At 40.9% G+C, this 9944-nt stretch overlaps 1 protein-coding gene across 1 annotated transcript in view; it reads left to right on the forward strand.

Annotated features, from left to right (window-relative positions):
- ITPK1 (inositol-tetrakisphosphate 1-kinase) overlaps positions 1-7056 on the forward strand; it is a 124536-nt gene extending 117480 nt beyond the window's left edge. Inside the window, exon 10 of the mRNA XM_028717223.2 lies at positions 1819-7056. Coding sequence (XP_028573056.1) covers positions 1819-2138 — 320 coding nt within the window. The 3' untranslated portion in view covers positions 2139-7056. The remainder of the gene's footprint in view (positions 1-1818) is intronic.
- Positions 7057-9944: the final 2888 nt, after the last annotated feature.

Genomic DNA, 9944 nt, shown 5'->3' on the forward strand with positions numbered 1-9944 from the left:
TCAGCTTCCCCAGTCATGCTTATACTTGCATGTAATGTCCATGCACTTTGTGATTTTGCAGGAAACAATGGAGCAGCACTCACCTTCCCTGCAATGTTCCTACTGTGATGGCGGGAGGTTGAGAGGGAAAACTTGGACAGCAGTAAACTAGAAACCGGAGTTTCATTGATAATGAGAAATTGGTGTTATGAATTGAAATCTCTTAACCACAACAAAAACCAATTGCAGGATATGTTTCCTGTATTTAGATTAACATTTCTTGCTAAGTATAGCACCTAAAAATATCCAGGTTTCCCCTACTTTATCCCATGTTTGCTTTATTCTGTCATGAGGATTTATCATTCTCTGGAAAAGAATTTCACTTTAAAATATTGCAGCTAGGAACATGGTAGGTTTGCTTTGCTTTATGGCACTCGATGTCATCACCTCTAGAGAGGAAATGTGCTTTTTGCCCTTCCTTCCACAATCAGACACTTGGGGGCTGTTCCAGCTTAGATGTTTTAGTGCTTAAATTGCTCTAAAGACACTTTACTGCTCTCCCCTCCTCCAGTCACGTTGTGATCTGTATGAAAATCCATACTGCATACTATTTATCTCCTTGTACTCGTTTTCAAATGTATTCTATCCTTAAAAGTGCCTTTTAGGATGTTTTATAAGCTGAGAACCATATCCAGATTTCAGAAAACTGCGAGATCCAAAGAATAATTATATATTTGCTCTGAAAGGTAGGAAATAGTTCAGATTGCTTAAAATTGCAGACCTAGTGAAATGCTCCTCCATCACTTGATAGGAGGTCTGAATTATACAAGAAAGAAAGAAAGAAAGAAAGAAAGAAAGAAAGAAAGAAAGAAGGAAGGAAGGAAGGAAGGAAGGAAGGAAGGAAGGAAGGAAGGAAGGAAGGAAGATTTGTGAATTAGAATCCCTATTTCATCAGGAACTTTCCTTGAGAGAATGGAAAAGGATGTAGGAATACTTCGGTTCAGTTCCATGTGTGAATGTATCAGGAATGGGTTAAGGGACAACTAAGCTAGGTAACTGATTTCTTCTCCCATGCTTCTGGAGGGAAGTTCTAGAGAACTAAACCCTTGAGCCATGCAAGAGAAGCACCTATGCTCCTCAAACTCAGAAAACACAAAGCCATCTTGATAGGAAGGGGGAGATGGTAGTCAATGTTCAGATGTACCAATGTGACTTCTCACAGACAACATAACACTTCCTCTTACTAATTAGGCCCCTGCTTCATCTTCTCTCACAACACAGAGAGGGAAAGGGAACAAGATCTGGCCCAGGAATATAGTTGCAAATGCCAGTTCCTAGTAAATGAGTGGATTACCTTTGCTCACACTGTCAGGGAATATAATCATGGTCCCACCTTGGACCTTTTGGCTTGGGTCGTTCTGGGTGCATCATGGTTAGGAATGGATCTTGAGCACTGTCTGCCCTCCTCAATATTCCTAACAACGGCCTGCATAGTATGGTTTCACCAAAGGGGTAAAAAACTGGTCCAAGAGCCTTAGGTTAACTCTCTTGCCCTCTCTTGCAGTGACCTCTTTGGCGAGTAAAGGAATCACAAGGTGAATTAAGGGTTGTAATTTAAGGACACGATGGAGAACAAAACCACCTGAGCATGCAAACCCAAGTGATAGTCTTCTGCTGTATGCTTTTAGGAGTATAGCTTAGAATTCGACTGTTACATTCCCACAAAAAAGGATCACTTTTTTTTAAGGAGGGGATTTTATTAGTTTTCAATTCAAAAGGAGCTAGTCTAATAGGAAGACATCCATGCCTGACTGTTCCTCTTTTGCATTCCCTTTTCAGGTTATGAGGGTGTCTCGGAGTTCTTCACAGACCTCCTGAATCACATAGCTACCGTCCTGCAGGGGCAGTCACCGGAGGTGTCGCAGCTAAGTCGCAGCAAGCACCTGACAGAGCAGAGCAACAGCCTAGCGGGAGAGCGGACATGCTGTGCTAGCATGGGCTGCCGGAGCCTGGCGGGCAAAGACTCCTGGATTGTGGAGAACGAGACCAACAGCTCCGTGAAGCTTCAGCACCAGAGACTAGGCTGCAACTCCGCAGTGTCTCCTAGCTTCCAACAACACTGCGTTGCTACGTTGGCAACAAAAGCTTCCTCTCAATAACCCAATCAGTGCCATGGACTAAGAAAAAACTCTGTAGGCCCCAGGATCAGAACAGGATGGTTGGTAATGCAACTACGAAACAAATCTCTCTCGGTTCAGCGTGATTTTGGGAATGAAAAACAAAATTAGTGATCTGGGTCCACTTCATCAGATTCCTATTGTAGATTTGTAGTGAGTTTACACATACGTACGTGTGTGTGTGTGTATGTGTCTTAAACACTAGATCTTAATGTTGGAGGGTGGGGTCTCTGTCCCCCCACTCCTTTCCTCTTTGTGATTATTAATGACCAGAATTTCAAGGATGAACTTCACAGAATCGATAAGGATTGTATTTGAAAATTTGCACATGCCAGTTCTTCTTCGTGACTCCTTCCCAGACCAGTCCAAAGAGTTAAGCACGAATGTCCATGGGTGCTTTTAAAGGATTCGGGACTAGGGCACAACCTACATGCCCAGAATTAGTTTTGGTTTGGTGGACGCTAAGGTTAGGGCCAGTTGCAAAATGTTCCCCCTTCTCTCATAAGAAAATTATGTACTTGGCAAGTGTGAACAGTCTGTTTTCCCAGTACATTTCTTATTGGCGTAGGTCGACGCAACACTGCCATTTGTTCCTTTGGCGTATATGAACGTTGCTGTATTTGGCACAGGAGTAATCCGGGACAATCCTTTTCAACCATTAATTTTCTTGCTGCTTTGCTGATCCTGAGACTGCAAAGGGTCAAATAGTTTTGTGACCACTACTCCCCATCATTCGTTTTACTCAACAGGCAGAACTTGTACAAAAAACAACAACGGGTAGCAACTTTCATTACACTACCCACCCAACCCAATCACTCTTTGTGTTTGGCTGTCTCTCTCTTTCTCTCCCCACCTCCTCTCGTTGTCACCGGAATAGCGTCATTAGGGCAATGTTATAGAATCTATAACTTATTTCACAGCCTGCTTATACCTTAGGACCTGGTTGCAAAGCAAAAGTGCACCTTAAACTCTTTCAGCACACAATTCCTTTCAATTTTCCTGCCAGGAATTTTGTCCGCCTTTGTCCAGTTCCAAATCTTAAACCAAAATCAGTGGAGCTGGCCAGGATGTTGAGATGGCATTGTTGGTGAGATTGCGGGCTTCTTCCTTTTTGAAACAACCACCAAGTCGTTTAATTGAGGAAACGCTAGTAAGGTCTTATATCGGGCTTAGATACCGATGGAGCGAGTGAACATTTACACGGATTGTAGCTCCGTAGGCCAGTTCACACATGGTGAGTGCATGGTAAGAGGATATGTGTGCATGCAAGCCAGCCTGTGGCCCAGGCTGTACATGTGTTTTCTCTCCCAGCACACATGGTTTTCAGGGGAACGGAGCATGTCCATCATGCATGTCTGCCAGCCACTTCACATGTCACACGTTGCTTTGATGTACTGTTAACGCTAAAATAATATGAACTGTCCTTAAGGACCCCCCCCATTGGTCCCAAGAATGTTTGGATATGCAATAAAGAAAGAGTAACAAGGAGCAATTGATGAATTTTGGGGCACTGGAAGAGCCAGAGTGGGAGAATGACCACACACATTTTGGAGACTTGACAAGTGTTCACCCTGCCCAACCTTAGGGGTGTGTTTTTTGGAGAAAGGTTTGTAAGTGTTGGTATTAGAGGGCAGCAGGGGGTGGGTTGGGGAGAGAATGCTAACTTTACTTATATGTTTGCGTTTCAATTATAAACTCCGTTATAGAACGCCACAAGAAAGTAATTAACTTAATTAGCCACCCCACACCCTCTGAAAGAGGCTAACCTTTGTAAACTATTTTCCACAAGAGACTGCTAGCGCTTTCCGTACGAAATTTAGGCCACAGCAATCCTAAATAATTATCTTCCTCCCATGTCGGCCGTTGTGGAGGCATCAAAACAAATTGTATGGATTTGCCTGTGCATTTTTTAAAAACGTGCATTTGGGGCGGGAGTGAAAAGTAGGTCAAACGTGGATTTTCTTCCTGTTGCAGGAAGCCTTTTCAAAGTTTGTGATGTTAAAAAAAAAAAAAATGAATGCAAACAGAACGTATTTCTCCAAAACCCTTTTAATCTTGGTGAGAAGCATCACTGAAAGCAACTGATTCTCCCCTTCTTCTCTGCCTGTAATGTTCAGTAATACGAGGTTTGTGATGTTATCATGTTGAGTGTTGCAAACCCTGTGCCACCTCACTGGCTGCCGTTGACATGAGTCGGGAAACCAGCAATGTGATGTACTGTCACAAACTTTGCTTTACTTACCATTATGGGCTGTGAGCAGCAGGAAGAGTCGTGGGTTCTTGCCACAGAGGTCCTCAGGGAGCAAGCAGTCTACCATGATATATATCGTGGTACTGTGACATCACTGGCTTACGGAGCATTTTTAATTATTACTTCCCCCCACCTTAAAAAAAAATTTGAAGTGGCAATATTAAATTTGAGTTAAGGGGTGAGCAAGCTGGAAGAAGAGTCTATTTGGTCTGGTTTAGTAATGGGGAAACATTTCAAAACTAACAATGTTTACATGAATCTGAGTATTGGATCCAATTACAGTGTATTTATGCTGTTTGCTAGATTTAATAATAAGCAAGGAATTATTTTCGCGGCTGCCTTCTAAATTGTGGTTGGCCTATTTTGCACTGCTTCATTTCTCCAAAATAAACTACTGAAATATAATTGTGCATTTTAATATTTGTTTAAAAATGATTATTTAATAAATTTTGTAATTTCTTTGAAGTTTTAACACAAAAATGCAGTCCAAATCTTGACTACCAATAGAACCTAACTTAAGTTTCATAGCCAAATAGGTTACCAGCCTCTTTCCTCCCATGGCTATAACTGAAGTTTATTGAAGTTTCATGTCCTACAAATATTCTGTAACAAGATGGTATTAACAACTGGCTTGATCAGCAAGTAAGTTGTAGTTCTGTTAGTATGATATTTGCCTGTCAGTATCTTGGGTCAAACTAAGGATGGTGGATCAGTCCAACTCTGGTCTGTGTCAATTTCACACATGTTCATTCATAAGCCTGTTCCCGTGTCCGCATGAGTCAATGATTTTTGTTTTAAACCACACAAGAATTATTTTTAAATATGTATTTTATCACAAAATACATATTTGAACATGTCTTTTACATCAGAGTGTGTGTGCATTTCTAAACTTACATAATACTAAAATACACTTTTTAAAAAAGCATTTTCATATGTTTTTTTTGAGCCGAGATCTCTTATCTCAAAATCTGGAGAAATGCAAACTCCAAAGGATAACCAGTTTGCAGTGGATTCCGCAGAAAATTCCTCAAGCTTCTCTGCATCAGTCTTTCCATATGGCATGAGTAAGGAATGCAACTAATTCACACAAGTGCTGGGGAACTAAGGGTGTGCTGTTGCAAATTGCAGAGCAATGAGCAAATGTTATTAAAAAATAAAGCTACATCAGTATAAAATGAACTTTTCATCTATGAGCCACAGGAGAATCAAAACTCTTGAACCCATATTTGAGGTGCTTCCAGATTTTAGTTTCCAGTGCCAGTTTTGTGTGTGTGCTTAACAGTCTGAAAGTATGCGTGATATTCCTTGTCATACATAGGGTGAAAACAGCTGTACATTTTTCTGTCTTCTGGAAAACACACACACCTTATTGGGGCACCGTTTTTACTGAATGCATAAACAAATGTGAGTAGGAGCTTGCTGTCAAGTGCTGTCCCACTCCAGCATATAACCAGGGATCTAAATGCTGAAAATGATTGGTAGAGGAGGCTCCCCGCTGCAGATTTTGCTTGTGGAGTGCTCTAAACACGGTAATTGTGATGCTTTGGAAGGGGTACAGTTTGGCAGCATGCACTGAGTCACTTGTTTCTTTATGCACAGAGAGAACTAATGCCTGAATAGGGCTATCGTCCTGCAGGTTTTCCTTGTTCAGTTGGAACAAGGAAAGGCCAGTGTTGGTTACCTATTGGCTAGCACCAGAGCTGTCATGGATACACCCAAGCCCTGGAACAGTTGTTACTGAGTAAGGGGGGAACTGTTTTTGTTTTGCTACTGTTCTTCAAACATTTGTAAATTTGGGGAGGGGGGAACTTACGCATTTATGCATAAATGTTGCTTTAATTTAATATGAAAGGCAATCACAGCCACCATTGGGACAGGACCAAGGGTTAACACATATACCTTTGGCAAGGAGAACAGCTAACTGAACGGCTGCTGCTGCTGCTGTTCAGTAGATACATCTTTAACAGAAGTTGCAAAGAATTCTCGGACTGTCTGAGAATGTTAATGTTTGTGTGCACTTAGCAAAGTCACGCTTAAAATAAGGCCCTGTCAGAAGGCAGCCACTGGGCTTTTTTTGTATTACAGAAACAGGTGCTTTGCCCATCCTTGTATGAACAGAAAGAAGACATTCACGCTAGTGTTTTGTGTACATATGGATTGACAGATTTCAGAGTGCACTTGGGCATAAATCCACAGCCCATTCAGCTTCGCCCCCCAGTTCTGAAAAGCCCTTCCTTCTAGAAATAAACATATATAAAACCTAGCTCTTTCAGTGTGAATGTAATGCCATTGCCATGAGCGCTGCCATGCTCTCCCAGTAGTGTGCAAAATAAGTCAAGAGTAAAGAATTTCTCAGAATCTGCTGTAATGTTATAGCCTAATTTATGTAAATTATTCATGGCACTGAACTGTACTTTAAAGAAATCAGCCATTGGAGTTACATGGGGCTACGTTATCCATATACCTGATTTATTATTATTGTCGTGGCTGACTGAAAACTACAAGAGTTTACCCCTCTGTTATTCCCCCCACGCACCCATCACACCCTGGTTGACACTTGATTTCAAAAGCATTCTTGTGTGATTGGAAAATGTTGTCAAATGGTGGTGGATGCTGGCCATTTAATCAATAAAAACTACGTCTGTCATCCGTCTTGGTTGGTTTAATCATGAGTTTTAGTTCATTGGTTCTTAATTAAATCAGTCAATTTGCAGATTTAAAAAAAGCGTGTTGCTGATAATGCCAAGGTAATGGGTTTGATACCTATATGGGTGCATTTTCCTGCATTGCAGGAGATTGGGCTAGACGATTTGTAGGGTCCTTTCCATGATTCTATCATTCCACCTATCAAAAAAGCTTTATTTTTAATTAATCATGCATGTGTGCATCAGGCATCAGTTTAGACGAGACATTCCTAATTTCTGAAGAGAAGGAATTCTTCTGTTATTACTATGCTTTCAATCTGCAATTTTAACTACTTGTATTAAAAATATTGGGGGTATCTTAGTCAAGCAAAATGTTACTTCCTTGGGCAGGTAAATAATTTAACCTTGCAGCTCTAATATTAAAACTCAGCTTTTATGAGGAGCTGTCGCTTTTTAAAGAAACATAATTTCTACATAACAACCTGTAGCACGACTTGAGCGCTGCTATTTCAAAGCCGCTGAGCCTTTTCTTGCTGCTTTTCTAGCCCCTGTGATCAAAAGCACACATTTGACCACCAATTCCTGTTCTTAGTAATATCCATATGAACTTTCCTTCTTTCACCCAGGGCTTGTGTCCCATACCTAGAGAGCATGGTTCTAAGACGTTTCCCATTCGCCCAGCCCTTTTTAGGCATGGGTCTGAACAGTCCCCGTCTCCCATCCCCCTTGCTCTGCTCCTTTCCCAGGGAAAACCCGATGCTAAATCGGAGCAAACATCAATCTGGAGAAGACCAAAATTGCCATTTGCTCCAACTGAGCACTAAAGAGCAGTTTTCCCTGGGGGAGAGCAGCAAACAGGTCATGCGCTAAAACTCTTCTGGACTGGACTGCTTCAGGCAGCAGGTTTGTAGGTACTTAGAAAGCCAGAATATTTAGGGGGCTGCCTAGGTGAAAATCCCTTCCACTGACACCTCCCTGCCTGCCTGGAAGCGTTCTGTTTTTTTATATGGCAGAGCACTCAGTGAAGCAAACTCACCTGCCACCTAAATTGGAACAGTCCAGGAACAATAACATTGCTTTGTGGCACCTCAAACACTACTAAATATATAGGGGTGCAAGTTTTCTTAGGCTAGAGCCTGTGTTTGCTAGATACATCAGAGAGTCCCATCCCTTGGATCTGCTGTTTTTTGTACACTGGGCTTAACAGCATAATTGACTTATGGATGACTTGAAAATCAAACTCTTGAGTGTTTATTAATTCAGTTTAATTCCTGCCTTTAAAAAAAAAAGGCGGAAAAAAGGCTTGTCTTAATTTCTAATGAGCAAAGCTAGTGAAATTTCTGTGTGTTGGTGTGTGTGGTGGGGAGAGGAATCCCGTCTTCCTTTTTAGCATTTCACGTTTCTCTTCCCCTGCTTGCACAGTAACTTCCTGATACAACATTTCAGGGTGTGAAGAGATTTGTGTAGTATCTGAACCTTGCAAATATGTAAGTATAAAATAGTGACTTCTATATTTGAGGCTGTATATGAATGATAAGAGGTCTTCATCTCTTTTGTAAAGAAAAGAAAAGTCTGCTGTAAAAATGAAAATCTATACTAGATGTATTTTAAAAATTATTTATTTCTTTAGATCCCTGCCTTCCTCAGTGTTTATAAACGTGGCTCAAGTGCACCCTTTCGAGTGAGATCCCCAATAAAGACCCCATTAAACTGGACTAATCTTTGCCAGTAATTGGGATTTCACATCTTTTGTTTGATGAATCAGGAATCGTTGTGGGTTTTGGTTTTTTAAGGCATGCTTGACATTCAGTGTTCCCAGTTCCAAGCTCGCCTCATTCGGGACCATCTTCCTACTCCTCCCAAGGTTGCAAAAGAACATTCATATTTCTCTGCCACTTTCTGTAGTGTTAGGAAGTGTGAGTGTTGTGATTGTTATGTTCCCATTCACAAAATTACTTTCATTAAAAACTAAATGGTTTTGTATTTAATTTGAATATGTATATATTATATATACATACATACATGTTAGATAGATGATAGATAGATAGATGATAGATAGATAGATGATAGATTAGATATAAGAAAAACATCTGGGCTTCTTTAAAAACCAAAAATATTAGCTCCATGGCTTTTTTACATGTACTGCATGTCTGACATTCTTCTCAATAATAATATGGTGCTTCTCAACTCTTGCTTATGTTGTTGATTTCAATAGCAGTTTATCCCATTTTTGTCTTTCTTTGCCAAACACCTGTGACAGGTTTTTTTTTAACGAGAGTAAAATGCACTTAAGTATCACCTGTTGTTTCTGTGTCTGCTTTGGGTACAACACTGTCCTTTTCCAAACACATGATTAAAATAAATGCCTTATTAAACCACCTTCTCCTGCACTCTTTTTAATGATTCAAGATAGCTGGGTTGGGGTTCGGGGCCTGGGTGAGATTTTATTCCATAAGGCTGGTCTTTTTTAAAAGAGCACGCAACAACTTTCATATCCAGATTTACAATCCCAGTGCAATTTACCGTATTTTTTGCTCTATAAGACTCACTTTTTCCCTCCTAAAAAGTAAGGGGAAATGTGTGTGCGTCTTATGGAGCGAATGCAGGCTGCGCAGCTATCACAGAAGCCAGAACACCAAGAGGGATTGCTGCTTTCACTGCGCAGCGATCCCTCTTGCTGTTCTGGCTTCTGAGATTCAGAATATTTTTTTCCTTGTTTTCTTCCTCCAAAAACTAGGTGCGTCTTGTGGTCTGGTGCATCTTATAGAGCGAAAAATATGGTAAATTGCACATATTCTAACCTGCTGCTTTGAAGAGTTCCAGGTCCTGGCTGGCCTGATATCTCACCCTGAAGAGCATTTCCTCTTAGGAGGACAAATCTTTCTTCCACTT

This window comes from Podarcis muralis, chromosome 1, assembly GCF_964188315.1.
Source record: "Podarcis muralis chromosome 1, rPodMur119.hap1.1, whole genome shotgun sequence".
NCBI classification, from domain to species: Eukaryota; Metazoa; Chordata; class Lepidosauria; order Squamata; family Lacertidae; genus Podarcis; species Podarcis muralis.